This window comes from Aquila chrysaetos, chromosome Z, assembly GCF_900496995.4.
Source record: "Aquila chrysaetos chrysaetos chromosome Z, bAquChr1.4, whole genome shotgun sequence".
Lineage (NCBI taxonomy): Eukaryota > Metazoa > Chordata > Aves > Accipitriformes > Accipitridae > Aquila > Aquila chrysaetos.
Window position 1 is genome coordinate 4,312,240 of NC_044030.1, and position 16,485 is coordinate 4,328,724.

General features: G+C 37.6%; 1 protein-coding gene across 19 annotated transcripts in view; it reads left to right on the forward strand.

Moving 5' to 3' along the window:
* The window catches only part of MEF2C (myocyte enhancer factor 2C), a 141,860-nt gene that overhangs the window by 73,449 nt on the left and 51,926 nt on the right, over positions 1 to 16,485 (forward strand). For all 19 annotated transcript variants that reach the window (XM_041121021.1, XM_030004624.2, XM_030004625.2 and 16 more), the window contains one exon: positions 838 to 1,041. In XM_041121021.1, the coding sequence (XP_040976955.1) occupies positions 838 to 1,041 (204 nt within the window). The remainder of the gene's footprint in view (positions 1 to 837; positions 1,042 to 16,485) is intronic.

Consider the following 16,485-nt stretch of genomic DNA (forward strand, 5'->3'; position numbering starts at 1 on the left):
TACAGAGTAATGCTATTTTTCATTCTGCCTGGGTTTTGCATGATGTCAGGGCATTAGCTGATCTACGGAGAACTTAAAAGCACATCCCTATTTTTTCTTGTATAATATGACGCAAAGTCCTTTGCACTAAAAAATGCCCGTTCATATTTCTAAGCATCTAATTTGAAATGAAATAAAGTATGCTACGTCTGTGTTTAGAAAAGACCTTGTTTCTAAGGTGGTATTTGTTGTTGGCCAGCTATTGTTTGTTCTTCATTCATGCTTTGTAATTCTCATTTCTCACATGAGTGAATTTTTAACACTTCAGAACTATTGTGAGTGTGCTTATATGAGCAATGTATCTCTTTTACACAACTTAAATGCTGTATGAAATAATTTCTTCACTAAAAATCTAGCAGGAGTTGGGGGGCAAGGAGTCAAAGTCAATCACTATCAAAAATAAGAATTGCCTGCATGTGTTCAAACTATTTACAGCTGCAAATCTGAGGTGCAGTTTTAGAATATTATGGGAAAGATGTATGCAGTATAAAGAGTATATGAATTAAAAAGGTACAGAGAAAGATGCAGTATCAACACTTCATAGCACTACTTGATGAAAATGTCCCATGCTCTTTACCTGTACTTCGAGTTTTGTGCAGTAAGAATTAGGTATATTTCCTCACTTCCGTAACACACACATATACTTATATTCTGGTTTGGAACTATATTTACATTTATGCGTTTGCCTTCTGAAGGTGTTCAATTCAAAGACTACAGAAGTCACACATTGTATTTCCAAAAAAAAGAAGAAAGACCAGCTTGGGGATTTCTGACGGACCTTTTTTTCTTTTTTTCCAGGTGACATTTACAAAGAGGAAATTTGGGTTAATGAAGAAGGCTTATGAGCTGAGTGTTCTGTGTGACTGTGAGATTGCTCTGATCATCTTCAACAGCACCAACAAACTGTTCCAGTATGCCAGCACTGATATGGACAAAGTGTTGCTGAAATATACCGAGTACAACGAGCCGCATGAGAGTCGAACAAATTCGGATATTGTTGAGGTAAGATTTTGTGTTCTGCGAGGATTCTTTTACTTTGCTCTGAGACGGCGGTACTCAAAGCTAGAGGCCTGACCATCTTTCTCAAGGGTTGTAGAACGTACCCTGGAGGTGACCTAGCGGCAGGAGAGGAGAACAGGGACAAGGGGGTACTGGTCTGGGGGCTGGAGGTGGTGCGGCAGAGGCTGGAGGGAATCCGTGTCTTTTCTGAGCTGCAAGTTTCATCCTGCCGAGTCTCGCATGCGCAGCAGAAACGCCTGCGATGGGATCTCCGGCTCCCTGTCGTCCAGCTTTCTGTGCTGCTTTGTCCCATTGTCCCATTCGCCCTCTCCACGCCTCGACCGCTACCTCCCGGCTGAATCCCCCCTTCGTCTCCTAGTCGCTCCCAGTGACAAGCTTTCCAGAAAACATTGTGTGCCTTGTCTCTTCGCTCCAAAAGTTATAATGCCCTCCATCCAGGAGGAACTGAAAAATACAGTGTAAAAGATGTGGAAGAAAAGATTTAGAACCACTGCTTTAAGGCATCCGACTGACTTGTTTAGCTTTTTGATTATTTACAGAAGCAGGAGGTTTAATAAAATGCAGGAAAATTATATTTACGAGCTGCACAGTAACAAATGTTTCGGCTACCTCACCATGGAATGCTGTTACCATAATATAATAATAACAGTATCAAAGCAATACTATCAGAATGCTAGAGACACCCTGTAATCATTTTAAAAAAAATGATACAGGGCAAGTTTTATTTATAATTTCTGAAAATTATTAATTAAAATTTAAGATTTTCAATTTTAAGCTTCTGATATTTGCAGAAAAGTCAGTTTACTTTATAATCGCATTAGGATTCAAGCCATGCAAAATAAATGAAGCTTTCAATGATTTTGTTGTAATAGCAAAACACTCAGGGTAATACCTAAGAAATTGGTTATATGACTTATGCAACTCCTGTTTTCAAAGCACCTAAGTGATTAGGCATCTAATGGTATCATTTTAAAAAATATTGGAAGGATGAGGTCCTGTCTTAAAGATCAGTGAAAATTTATTCATAATTGCTGCTGAATACCATGGCCTATACACTTAGATTATTTCAGATCCTTTTAAAGGTGTTCGTTTCATATTTTTAAATAATCTGGGTGTTGTCTAAAATGAGACTTCAGTGCTTTTGGAATCTTCACCTGGGTTAGTCATGTAGTTGAGACTAGCAATGGAAGAAAGTGTGTGAATTACATATAAAACGTTTTTGATGGAGGAAAGATACTGTATAATAGACATTGTTACACTTGTTACAGGGTATCACCGTCACACCACGGTAGATTGGCAAAGACTGCAACCCAGGAATATATATCACTTTTCTGTCTATCCTTATGTCAACATATAGGATGATACTGTTTTTCTTCCTTCATGATCTCCCAGCAGATTTTCTCCCCTATTAGGAGAGGATGATGTTCTGACAGCAGAACAAAAATTTATGAGAGTTAAGACTAAAAGGAAAGTACATAATTTCTTCCTCCTCTCCATCATCTCTTTTCCTCTCTTACTTAAAATCTCCTAGACATGAAGCCTTTCCTGTCACCTAGCTCTGGTAAGCCCATGTCCTGTCCAGCGGAATTCAAATTCTGTCCCCAAAATAATGCCCTGTCCTCTTTTAGTGGCAAAAAGCCAGAATATTCTTAGCAGAAAAAGTTTCCTGTGATATCTTTACTTCTTCCTGCAGGCTTTCTTGTGGGAATAGATGAGTAAGCCAGTAGTTAGGGATTTATTATATGCTTCACAATGAATGAATGCCTTTGATCATGAGGACTGTGGTTTTTCAAGAAACTTGAGTGAAAATGTAAAATCTAAAATAATGTCTGTTTTGTTGTAACTCTGAGATTTTCAGAAAGAGCACTCTCTGCACCAGCAAAGTCCCTTTCCTGCAATAATAGTGGGCCAGTTCAGATAGGCTGATAGGCAATTTTGCATGCAGACATGTGATTTTCTGGCTATACCCAAAATTTGGTGGGCATCCCTTTTCACACCTCTAAAAGGAGCCAAATAAAAGTAGGTAATTGAAATAAGCATTATTTCAATTGAGTAATCTAACAATAGGCAGAAAAGGCCAAATGAAGTACATATATATAGTTTTTCCATATGTTCTGTCAGCTCTGAATTCAATCATTTGATCGTTTTGCTGTTACATTTTTCAATGTTCTGCCTGTAATGCAAAATACTTAAACCACACCATTGCCAGTACTGTTTCAGGATCAAAGGAGTACTTGTACAGGGTGTAGGCTTTGAACAAGGGTTTCGTATTATCATGCCTTTACTTGATAATTAACATCACAGTTACAAGTAGAATAGAGGAATAGAGCCCATGAAAGTATGCAGCCTGAGAAATGGCTTGACTCTCAGCATAGTTTGGATATATTTTTAGGTACAGGATATAAATCTGCCACACATTTAAATATTTAAATTGATCAGTTAAACTGACTACATTACACATATTTTCCTTGTAAGGAGTCCATTTTTTTTTGCTTTCAGACAGCTAGATTTCACACTTACAAGTTTTTAATCTTATTCTTCCAGAGCAATCAACAGCAGCTGAGAATCAGACAGTATTATTAAATCTGATGATTTTCAACTAAATGACTGTTCAATAACTATATTTCAGTGGATGAAAAGAGCATAGCTGTGTTCACAGATTTCTGCACAGTATTAGAGAAAGAAAACTTTTTTAGGTAGACTTATGAAAATTTGAAATATAACTGTCAACTGCATAAAGGTCTTTAATTTAGAATCCAATTTCTGTTCACATTCAGCATAATATTAACTATTTAGTTCCTTTTTGGTTGTGGTAGAACTGTGTTATCACTCGTTAGAAAGTGGTATAACTCTTTGAAAAGTCTATATTCAAAGAAAATCAAAAATGTAGGTCTCTAATATGTAGTTAATTACTTTTAAGTTAAACCACTGCTATTCAAATGGAAAAATTACATGAATTTTCATGTAGGTCTGGCTAAAGCTGTTAATTTTATTAAGCAAATGTTTTCAGTTTAATTACTGGGATTAATTATATTTAGCATTTCTGAAGGACTGAGTCTTCAGGCCATAATTTGTTATTTGAAGTATCAGAAGACACCGAGTGTCATACATCTAACAAACATTACACTGTTTTTCAAGGAAAAAATTGTTTGACATTCATTTTAATACTTGTATTACTGCAAATCAAGCAATTTTGTCCTACCCAACTTCTAAGTATATGATCTGATTACATCTGTCACAGTGTAAAATGGAGTGGCTAATATTAAGAGAATCGTAAAGTTCAGTTACTGTTGTGCTTTGAGCTCTTTTGGTTTAGTGATTTAAACAAATAGCTTATACTTTCTTTACACGTGTATTCATTTTATTTACATGTAATAAATATAATTGAGATGGTCTTTTCCAGTTTCCTCATTCAAAATGGAGTAGATTAACATGCAATTTGGTATATCTGAGTTCTTTAGATCACAAAAATTATCTACCAGCTGAATGTGTTTCAGTTATTACCCAGTGAATATACTTACAACATCCACGGGTAACTATAAATCAATGTCTACTCATGAAGGGGAAAATATTTGCATTCAACACTCAAGTTTACCCATTTTAAGCAACAGTGACAATGTCACAACAGTCACAACAGTGAGTCTTACCAAAATCTGTGTGGAGGTTTTATGATATGCATTAGTACTGCAAAAAAAAATGTTCATTCTGAGAGTTCTGTTTAGAGTTAACTGGATTCTTGAAACTGAAGCCTTTATATCCTCACCCACCAAACCACTCACTCCACAGTTGTTCATTCAATTTTGCTTCAGATAAAAAGTGCATGTTGGTTGCTAGATATAGTAACATATTTCAAGGAATAGCAGAACCTGTGCAGGGTTCCTTTGACACTGAGGAAAAAAAGATTAATTTCATCTTTACGCTAACTTCAAAGTGCTATTATGTAAATACCAACAACAATATATTCAGCAGCTGTCATTTAAAACCCTGTGATATAATTACCAGAAGATTTGTAATTCTTTACTTTAAAATGGGATTACATTTTGTCTTATTACAAAATCCTGTGGCATTTGGTACACAGTCTTTGGTACAGCAGTAGTGTTTTTGCAACTAGAGTTCCAATCTGTCCTTACAAGTTTGTCAATACACCCAGCTCCTCTCAGCTCTATCAGAAAGAACTTACCTTATGAGCTTGTTGTTTAACATTATCAGCACAGTTGTATAGGACTAGGCAATAATTTTCTTATGGCAATGAGGAAATGGGGAAGAGTGAATGTCAGAATTTTACAACACCCAAGTACATGCATTATGCATTTTTTGCATTTTTTTTAAAATGGGGCCAGATCCTCTCCTTGTTTCTGTAAAACAGAAGTGGATGTAACACAACTTATTTCAGTGATATTTCACCACCACACCACTGTGAGTAACAAGAATCCAGTGCCAAAGCACTGTAAGCCCACTGCTTAGGAGCTCAGAAAGGACATTGCCCTTAGATTGTAGGGGACATATTTCAGAGTAGAAACACACGGAAATGTTTTGCATCTTGGCTGCAAATGTAATTACAACCCGAACCATATTACAGAAATCTACTGTGGTTCTTAAGCTAAGCCATCAAGCCTTTGCTGATTTAAGGTGAAACTTCCTGCCTGTTTTCTCTCTCCCTGTCCTTTCTTCCGTGTCACTTCTTTCATGTCAAAGCATCAGCTACTGTCTCAGCTTTAGCAGACCTCTAGTGAGTTTTTACTAAGTCCTGGTTTTGATTCTGTTTCTTAGATACTGAGTCTAATATGCTGATCCTTGCTCTGTGTGCACATAAATCATTCCTCCACAAATCACTAGCCACTTCATCTTTCAGCTTTTTTTAAGCCCCCGATCCATCAGTTTCTTTGACCCTGCTGTTCTTATTGTCCCTCTTTCTCAAACTGGCTTCTATTGCTCTGCTGATTCAGTGGTCACTACCTTTAACTCAAGTTCTCCTACTAGGTCAGCCCTGTCAAATTCATCCCATTAAATATATCTTCCGTTTTCTGGCCAACATACATCCACCTCCACAGTTCCCCTCTGCCATACCACTAATCACTGATAGAGAAAAAGGAGGAACAACACAAACTTCCTCCATTTTTCTCTTTCCTAACTGAGGTTCTATGTTATCAATGCTGATCACCGACTAAATCTTAGAATTTTGTAAAGTTCACTACTTAAAACTGCTACTTTTCATGCATGCACACCCATCTGTCTGATCTTTGCAGCTGTCTTTTATCTTACAAGAACTCTTCTATGACCTCAGTGTCTTTTCCTTTTCTGAAGTATCTGTCTTGCTCTCTGCCTTTGGCTCTATCTTTTACTGGCATCTGGCTTCAAGTACTCCTTTTTTTCTCTTTTTTTCTTTTTTATTTTCACACTCAGGAGGAGTTCAGGGTCCTCAACATAGACTTTTACATATAGGAAGATCTCAGCTCCTGCAATACATCGTCATATCCCTCTGTTTCAATAAAACCTTATCCTCGTTTGGCTTCTCAGCTATATATTGTCTTACTCTGTGGGGTTTTTTTCACCTAACTATTTATCAAGCATACTATGCCATTTCACCCACCTCTTCACTCACTCTTGCAATTTTGCTCTATTCTAATGCACACTAACAGGTCCTGCCTCAAAGTATTTGTAGCCCTACTTCAGACATGGCACAGTAAGAACAGGTAGCAAAATAAGGTGATGATGATCCAGTAACATGATTCTCCATGTATCACCATCAATCCTGTTTCCATCAAACAATGTTTATACCTCTCGTACCGAGGACTATCTTTTGACCATTTCTGAGGGTCTCCTCATCTTCAACTCATCCTCAGTTTCATCCTTCTTAATCTCTTGTCAGTTGCACTCCAGTACGTGCTTCTTCTTCTGTCTTCCTGTCCCTGAGACTGTCACTGTTGTGCTCTCCTTTGTCTCTTGTCTCACCAGCTGCTCCTTCAGTCTGCCTGTTAGGGATCACTTTTCCATTACACTTGATGCCCTCCATCCTGTTTTCCCTTTTCTTTCTCACTGAAATTGTGTAAGTTTGGAAAAACTCGCATCGGGTGAGCTCTTGCTTTTAGTGATACTGAAGACGTCATTAAGAATTAGCCTGAGCTACTGTAGGAGACTTTAATTATCCTAGGGCTGTGATGATGGGGTTGCTGGTTGGCCATAGGGAAAAAAAGTAGTTCTAATTTGCCATAATATGCCAAATTTTTAAATAATTTACAAATTATAGATTTTTTTCATAGTTAATCAGCATCTAGCATTGTCTTTTTAACTTGTTTCGCATAGGGTCATACATCTTCATTGCTCTAGTAACTGCTGATGAATTGACCTTTTGCAGAGTATTTTCCCTTCCCCAGTGGACTCCTGTATTTGATGAGGGAGCATGAACCGAACATAGCAAGAGAGATGAGTGCCATTTGCAGCAACATTTTCCCCCAAGGGGAAGAAGTGAGCTTATGGACATGCGAAATTCTCCCTGCAAATTGCACATCCTTTGTGTTTTACAACACACAGAGACATCTTTACAGACCTTAATGTTAAGATGGTAGGAAGCAAAGTAATACCAAGCCCTATAGGGTGGTGGAATTCAGAACTTTGCTTTTGTGTGTGTGTTATTGCTTGTTAAAAAAGCATTTTGCTCTAAAAAAAAAAAAGCATATAATGGAAACATGCAACTAATGATAGATAGCAATGAATACTTCCACAGGTTTGTAGAAGAACTAGCTTGAATTGAAAATCTGATCACTTTTAGTGTGACCAGCAACAGAGTGCTAATAGGCATGAAATACTACTAAATCTCCTACAGGCTTGAGGGACTTGAGACTTAAAACTGAGTACAGCTTTAGCACGTTGGAAGGTTAGAGTTGATGAGGATGGCACTCAGGCAGCAAAAGGTGCATGCAGGTGACATGCTACATGGGCAGTATATTGTGCCTGAGAGGAATGCCACAACCCTGTTTTGCTGATGGACTTACTGCACATTATCCCATCAATTCTTACAGGTGTGCTGTGGGTCCTATAGCACGTGTAGGATTAGTCACTTGGTGTGGAAGTTCTGAATGAGATGAAGAGGAAAAAAATTCCTTCTGTCAATTATTTCTAAAGGTCACAGAGCTAATGACTAGCTGGGAGGTTAATTAGATTCTGAAAGCCTCTTCATATCAATTAAGACTCTTATCTGTATACTTGTAGTAAATAAGCCCACGTAACTCTCTAAATGTGTTCTTTTTAGGAAAAGTAAGGCAACTGTTGTAGCTTGTTTAATGCAGTATGTGTATTTTCTTCTCTTGTCATCATAACATAATACTGCATATAAACAAGCTGTGAAATACACATCAAGTCAGCTCTTCAGCTGTTGAAATCAGGGGAATTATTTCAGCTACCATGGGCTGAAGATCTGGGACAGTATAGAAAGTAAGCCTGTATGTAAGAAAGGTTATTCAGGGTGATCTAAAGACAGTACAGTCTATTGGATACTGCTCTGGACTAGGACTCATGAGACTTGGGTTTTATTAATAGCTTTGCCAAATACTGTTGTATGACCTTGGACAAGTCACATTTCCTCCTAATGCTTCAGCTTCCCTATCTGTAAAATGGGGATAGCATTATTGATTTCCTTTGTAAATTGGTTGAAGACCAGCTTGTTAAAAAACCAACTACTGTTACCAGTTTCCACAGGCCAGGAGATGATTGGACAGGGTCAACTGGCCAAAGAATTTCCTTTGGATGATGATTTAGGCTTCTTAAATGCTTACTTCTTGTTTCATTTTTAGTAAATATGAGCCAAACCATTATTGCTAACCTCATGTATGACAAAATCATGGGACTGACTTCAAGATCTTCAGCATTTTTGTAATATTCCTTTGGTCTTTCTTTGTCTGCCTTCTGAGTTTTCAGCCTTTGGAAAATGTGTTTGTAACCTAATATCCTCATGTGAGATTTTTCTATGTTTCTCCTAACCATGATTAGTACAAAAAGATCTTGGAGGGGAAAATATCTCATTTTCAAAAATACTAAAAAAGTCTGCACTTTATCAATCTTAATTTCATTTTTTCAAGCAATTAATTCAGAAATCTTTTTTAAACAAAAGATTATATTCTTACCTAATCTTATTATTCCATCAATTTGGGCTTTATGTAAATATTAGCTGTTATGAGACCACAAGAAAAACTTCAAAGGTGGAAAACTGTGGAAGGCAATTCTATTCTGTGCAAAGTAGTCCCTCAATGGGACTGCTGTTCCAGTCAGTGGGACTGTCCAAATCAGTCCCTCTACTACATCCAATAGATAGCAGTTTATTCCCTTCCTCCCACTTATCCACATGAGATTTTTGACTCTTTATCTTTCCATCCACAGGCTATTGCTTAAGCTCTCCTTGATAACTCTGCAGCATCCTGTTGCTGTGCATCTAATAAGTGATAGACTTCTGATGTTTTGCAGCCTAGAAGAAAGGTAGAGGGTCAAGTGTTGACACTATTGGTTTTTTTCCTAATATATTTCAGATTAATCTAGTATGTGAAAAATGCAGCTAAGGGAAAGTTGCGTAATGAGTTGTTTTGGTTTGCTTTCTCTCTTTCTCTCAAAAAAAAAAGTTTACTATGATTTTTTTGCAACAAGGATTTGGTTAGCATGAAACATAGTTTGTAATCCTAATGTATCTCAAATGAAAGTGAAGCAGCTCACCTGATAGCTTGTTTTTCCATACCTGGAAGAAGAGAATAGGGACAGAGAAAACTGAAATGGATGCAAAGTTAGTTACTCTGAAGCACATGGTAGAGCAAAAGCTATTTTTGAGTATACACTGAGGGAGCTCTGGACCTCCTGATTTTTACTTATTGAGGATCAGTTCTTGTTATTGGTCATGTCCCCACATTATTTTTCTTTTATTCTTTTGTTCTTAGTAATAATTTTTAAAATATTTTAATAACTTAGGGAAAGTTTTGGACAGATTGTTGTAAAAATGCTGTGATGACAGAGGTGAAAAATATGTGCAGAATATAAATGTGTTTCAAACTCTGTTCATAGTTCCTTTCTTTGTCAAACTGGGAACTTAAATTTGTATTTCTTAGAGCAAGGTCTATTTCACAGATCACTGTTTCTTTCTCCAAAACATGATATATCTGGCTGAGAAGCTGGAAAAATCTTACATGTCTGTGTAACATTCTTATAACTTAATAGCTCCGAAGTTTTATCCCAATCTAGTCATTGGAGAATGTTCTTTGTTTTTGTAGTCACTGTTTCACATAGTAACAGCTTGTTGTATTTTGGTCTGTTTGCCAGAGGGTAGGTTTATTTTTAAATCCCTGAACTCTGAATTTTCTTTATTTTTCCAAGATTGGAAGCAGCTGAAACGCCTGGAGTTACAGGTTGAAGGGCTTGCTTCACAATATGAGATGGGAAGCCTCATACCCTCCCCCTTTTGTGTTTTTCTTTTTTTAAATTTTTCCTAACAATGTCTCCTAACTGATATTTGTCTAAAAATAGAAAACTGCCTAACTAAAAATAGCTTGGCTCTCAGTCTTGCCAAGGAAAATGGAGAGGAATAGGCGTGGAATAGAAGGCTGAGTAATCCAGCTCTATTCATTCACAGATCCCTTTAAGAATGCAGGCAATGATAAAGTGCCCTCAAAAAACCACAGGCCTGACTTGCTCTCTTCAGACTCCTAGGTGCCAATAAACATTTTAGCCCAAGGATATATTTTTTTTTTTCCTCATAGATCGTAAACACTTTCTGAAAGACAAAGCTTTGTTTCACAGAAGCTAACTTACTGTCAAAAATAGCTGACTTTACTAAGGTTCTTTTTTTTTTACTTTCCACATGTTTTTTAATTTATTTTCAGATGAGCAATGACTGCAATGTTCTGTCAAGAATTACCATGAAATGTCACATATCTAGTGTGAATGAATGAAAAAATAGATGCTTTTCATTGATTTCATACTTAAAATTGTGCCCTCAGAACTTCACATATCAATAAGAAAGAAAAATTTATTACTCTGATTCTGAGCAGTAAAAGTGAATGAGTAGACAGCTGATTTATTTTACTGAGAAATCAAACTTTAGCTGCAGAGCACTTCTGCATACATGTAAGTGAAGTTTTTTATTTGTAATTCTTTTATTTATCCGAAACTCAAATTTCACCAAGGTAGAGGGGATGGGAATGGCAAGGGGCAGGATCTAATTAACTTTAAAATAAACCTTTTGAGAACCAAGCAAAGCAGGAACTTTTCATTTGAAAAGCTGTCATATTAAAGAAAGTCAGTCTTGTTTTGTGCTACAGAGGTTTTTATATCACATCACCATTGCGGTATTGCAGTGCAAGGTATCAGTAATACTAGATGGCAGAAAAGACACCAGGAAGGGTTGAGCATGTTATTTAAAACAGGAATGTTTGTTGTTGTTCTGTATGGAGTTTTTGGGGGTTTGTTTTTTGTTTTTTTTTTAAATCTGAGTAACCTGGTCAAACACAGCAACAGGGTGTGGAAATGTCAGCACAGTTCACAGGGTTATTTGAGCCTGAGTATTGTTTTGTTCAGTTCCTGTAATGCTGCTTGTGATAAGACTCTGGAGACAAAGGACGATAATTGATGGAAAGGGACTTAAATCACTCCAAAAAGAATCAAGGTCCTTGTATTTGGGTACATCGACTCTTCTGGTCTCCTTCCTCCTGTAAAGCATTTTGTCTTCTTGCATGTTGGCCCCCTACTGCTCTTTGTAATGGAGGCAGACCACAAGTGATTCCTTTATGCAGTACACAGGGTGTAATTGTGTCTGTGTGGTGTATTAGTAATTACCAAGGCTGAATTCCCGTATTGTATCTTCACTGCAAGCATGGAAAAATAGGACACGCTACCCTGCATTACCATTTTCAACCTAGATAGTGAGCTACTTATAGCTATGTTCCAGACACAAAGGCTTTTGTGAGCAAACCCATTTTTCATTTTCACCATTGAGACATCCCTGCTTTGTAAGGTAAATACAAAATGTGGTTATTTACCTGCATTCTTACACAGTAGTAATGATCACAAGTATAGAAACACCACATCTTCCCTTACCTCACAACTATCTTTAATCCAAATTACTGACCTTGCCCTCTTTCCCCCCCCCAAGGCTTTTTGTTTTATTGGGCTCCCATAAACTGTCAACCGTTCTTTGTTTAACCAATGTTGAAGATTATGCAGCACTGAGTTTCTGGCAAAATCAGCAAGTGATGCACAGTTCGTCATATGCTTACACATAGGCAAAGGTTTTTTTTAGTGTATAAGTGTTTCCAGATGCGGCCCTTAGCCACTGCTCATAGTTGTATTAGGTAAAAAGAGCCCTACGCTATCAAAAGCCAAAAAACTCTGACATGTAAAGTCCACCATTCAGGTTTAATTAGACCCCTGATTTAAAGCCTAGAGTGGCCAATGGGAGCCTTCTGACTAACTTCAAAACTGTCTGGTTACAGTTCCTAGCACAGACACCAATTTCTATGGATTCTGTCAGCTTTTGTAGACCTACTAGAGTAGGTCTTATTTCTAGACAGATTCATAGAAGTCCTGTTTCAGACAGTGAAACTATTCACAGGACGAAAGCTGAATGCTCCTGCAAATATCTGCAGAATCATGGCTTTATTTCTGAAGCAGTTTCAGTGTCAATAAGGGTGACAGAACTGGGACCTAAATAGTTTCATACCGTGAGTAGCATTTATGTATCTTTACTGAGAAGTAAAAACACCCACTTCCCTTCCACGCCACAGAGAATTGGCAATAAGTGAACCCCCTCCCCTGAGTAACAAAGGCACGGTGCAACAGGTGTGCTTCATCACCAGAGAGGATGGGGATACAAAAATTCGGTCTAATCCTGGGGTTTTGCCTACTTCACTCCACCTGCTAGGGAGCTGGCATTTTCAATACCTTACTCTTCTGGTTTGCATGAAGCAAAATAACTCCATACCTCTCCTTCCCTGGGCTGCACACAGATAACACTATCTGTTCTTGAGATGCCTTTCCATAGTTTTTTTGTAGTTCTGGCAAAAGTTCTGTTAAACTTCAAAATATGCTGACTTTTCTTCCTTGTTACAGTAAGAAGGTATAAATTAATTATTTATTTGTGTACTATAAAATTTGCATCCATCCTTTATGTATTATGTAGTTCGTATTGATTAGACTCCATTTGCCCTGAATTCAGGGAGACCTCTATGTGTTTGTTTATATAAAAGACGATTGAAATTAATGTAAGTTATCAAATTTGCAGGGCTATAAAACCCCAAACACATATGCTTTATTGTTCTACATTTTTAATAATCCCAAGTCTAGTGGTCAGCTGTGAATTAATGTCCATAGTCCAGGACTGTTGAATGTAGTTAAATCTTAAATAGCCATTGTTCTTTAAATTAAAAAAGAGCCTTTAAAACAGGGTTTCAATCAACATTTTCCTTATGTGGTAATTTATAAATCCACAGCGTTCAGTTGTTGTGTTTTCCTTACTTAATTTTGCTATGAATGTTTTTATATATGGTTAGCAGTTAATGGAGGAGTAAAAAGTTCCATTAAAATAAGTTGCATCGTCTGTGTTCTAAACTGTTCATTAATGCTTTTACATGATAGACAGTGGTGTTAAAGGGAAAAATCCGTGATATATTGGATAGGCTTGCGTTAAAAAAAATCTCAACCCCATTTATTTATATCATCCTGTGTGATTTATAGACAACTATAATTACATTTTATAGTGCAGAGTTATAAAAATGTGCATGCACTTTACTTTGGGTTGTTAAAGTATACGTTTATTTCTTTGATCAAATGTTACAGCACACAGGCTGTTCAAAGAAAGCAAATTATAGAAGAGTCAATAAGAGTACTTTAAACAACACACAGCTGCTATAGATTGAATCAAAAGAGATCCAAATCTTGACAAAGAAGCAGTTCCTAATGGAGTGTATGGTGTTTAAAGTATATTTAGCTTACTACAGTAGAATCATGGCTATAACATGAAAAACATAAAAACACATGAATTTTCCTTTCATTGTTATAGTCCGAGGCTTGGTTATTACATACTTCTAGCATGTTCAGACATATATCAGGAAAATGGAAGCTTTACACTTTTGTCTCCAGCAGTTACCAGTATGTACTTTAGCATATAATCTGTATTTTTGTAAACTATGTGAAAAGAATCTTGCCTTCTCAGATGTAAATTTTCACACAACCCACATATATTGTTTAACTTATGAATAAAAATTCATAATTATGCTCAGTACTTTCCATCCTATATCTGAAAGTGTTTCACAGAAATGACTAAACATAAACTTTAAAATATGGCAACTAAGCTCATTTATCCAAAAGCCTAATCTGGAGGCACATGAACTTTGTGAGAGATCTTATTATTTGATCTTGAAGATTCCTAGGGACCTGTACTATGCTTACTAAGTATTAATCCAGTCTGGGCCAAAATGGAGAGTGTTTTCCCAGTTTAAGCCCTAAAAGATCTAGGAACTCTCAGTCCTCCACGAGCAAAATATCCCTGGAAAGCAATTTGTAATGCAATGCACAAGTATACGATCAAGCTTTTCACAAAACAGAATCAGAAAATACTGCTGGTGTTTGTGTGCTATCAAAGGGACAGAGACTTCAATTTAATTCCTTTCTTAAAGAATTCTTCCTGCATTTTATTGAAAGTTTATTCACCGTAAAATGCAAACACCAGCTCTGGAGCAGAAATCAGATTTCAACAGACTCTTCCCTCAAACAAAAATGCTATAACAAGCCACAGAGCTCTGTCTGCTACTGAGTTCTCTTTCTCTGACCCAACAAATGCTGCACTTGTTAATGCACAAAAGCAAAATATTACGGGGAAGTGCAGAGGTTTAAACTATCTAGAACTGCTGGGTAAATCCTATCCCTTATAGGGATATGGGAGACAATAGATTTGAGCCCATTCAGATCAAGGAAGAAACAGAACCTGTGTTTCCAGTTTTGCAGCAGGTTTCTAACCACTCGTTGTTATACAGAAAATCTTAAAAGGGAAGAGTGGCTCTTCCCCAAGTCTTCAAGAGGTTAGCTGTAGGAGGGGACAGTATGCCCGAGTCAATGCCTGAATGCCCAGTAGGGCTTTGTGGATGAAGGTGTTTCTGCAGCCCTGGGTAAGCAGTGTAACTTCTGATGAGAGATAGGATTTCCGAAACCCTGTTTGCTTGGTCTAGGTCACTCACAACTTCATCACATGCTGCTGGGTTTGGATCCTGTTCTGTAGCACCAAACTCTTCCGGTGCTCTGCATAGGAAGCCTCAGATCCTAACCCAGTGTGAATTCCACTCTGGAGGTCAGGTGCATAAATAGTAGGTATTGCCAAATCGAGCTTTCTATATCCCTAAAGCCTTTATTGGACCTATTCCATAGCCCTTTCCTGTCACAAGGCCCTTCCTTGCAGCAAGGGAATTGCAGCGGGGTGTGGACTGCTCTTTATGGTTTCAGTGTAAGCTCAAAGCAATGTGGCTAAGAGGGAACACTCCTCGTTGACCATTCTCCTATGCTGTCACTTTAAAAAATGCTTCTGTTCCAAAGGATGCTTAGAAAGGTGTTCTCTGATTTCTTTGTCCTGGAGATGTCTTCATTTATATCTTTCAAATACTGGCAGGTATACAAGGTTCTGCCTAATTGGCTTCATTAGCAGAACCCTTGAACTGTTGGGACCACCGTGGATAACTATATTTGACAATTCTGACTCAGCCTGCATCAATAGGAAGGAGTTTGTTTAGTAGGACTAAACTCACCTGATAGTAATGCCCATGAGGGATTCACAACGATAGCCTGAACAGAAGTAAGATGCTTCTGGCTTTGGACTTGAGGTGAAACACTGGATCCCCAAGGCTTATAGAAACCTCTCTTGTCTCTCCCACAGACTAAATTTTTCATTCCCTTCCCGTTAAGGAGTCTCAGAAATCCTCCTACTCCTCCTGTACAGTCTTTTTCATGGGAGAAATGTTCTTAATTCCACCTCCTCCTTCACGGAGAGTGATGGAGCAAAAGAGCTGACTAAACATTCTGCAGTTATGTCTGCTTCCTACTGATCTCCATGACCAATTCAGTGGCAGGAATAAAAGAAGTACTCATCCATTCCTGCTACCGCTATTTTATTCTGGGGTCTTGTGTTCTAGCATACCCCAGGCAGAAACAGGAATCCTGCCAAACTTTGGAATCAATGTAAGTAAGCTTTGCTGCAGTTTATTGGAAAATTTCACATTGTTGAGAAACTCCAGGCAAACCTCAGGACTGTGAACCTCTCTGCAGATACTAAGAACAAAATTGTGCACTTCTGAACTGGAGAAATTCTTATATGCTCATCACTTATATGCCCACTGGCCCCTTAATGGAAAGGATCTTGTAGCATTACTGATTTTCACTGAAATTTTGGTTATTTAGGGCATTGCTGGT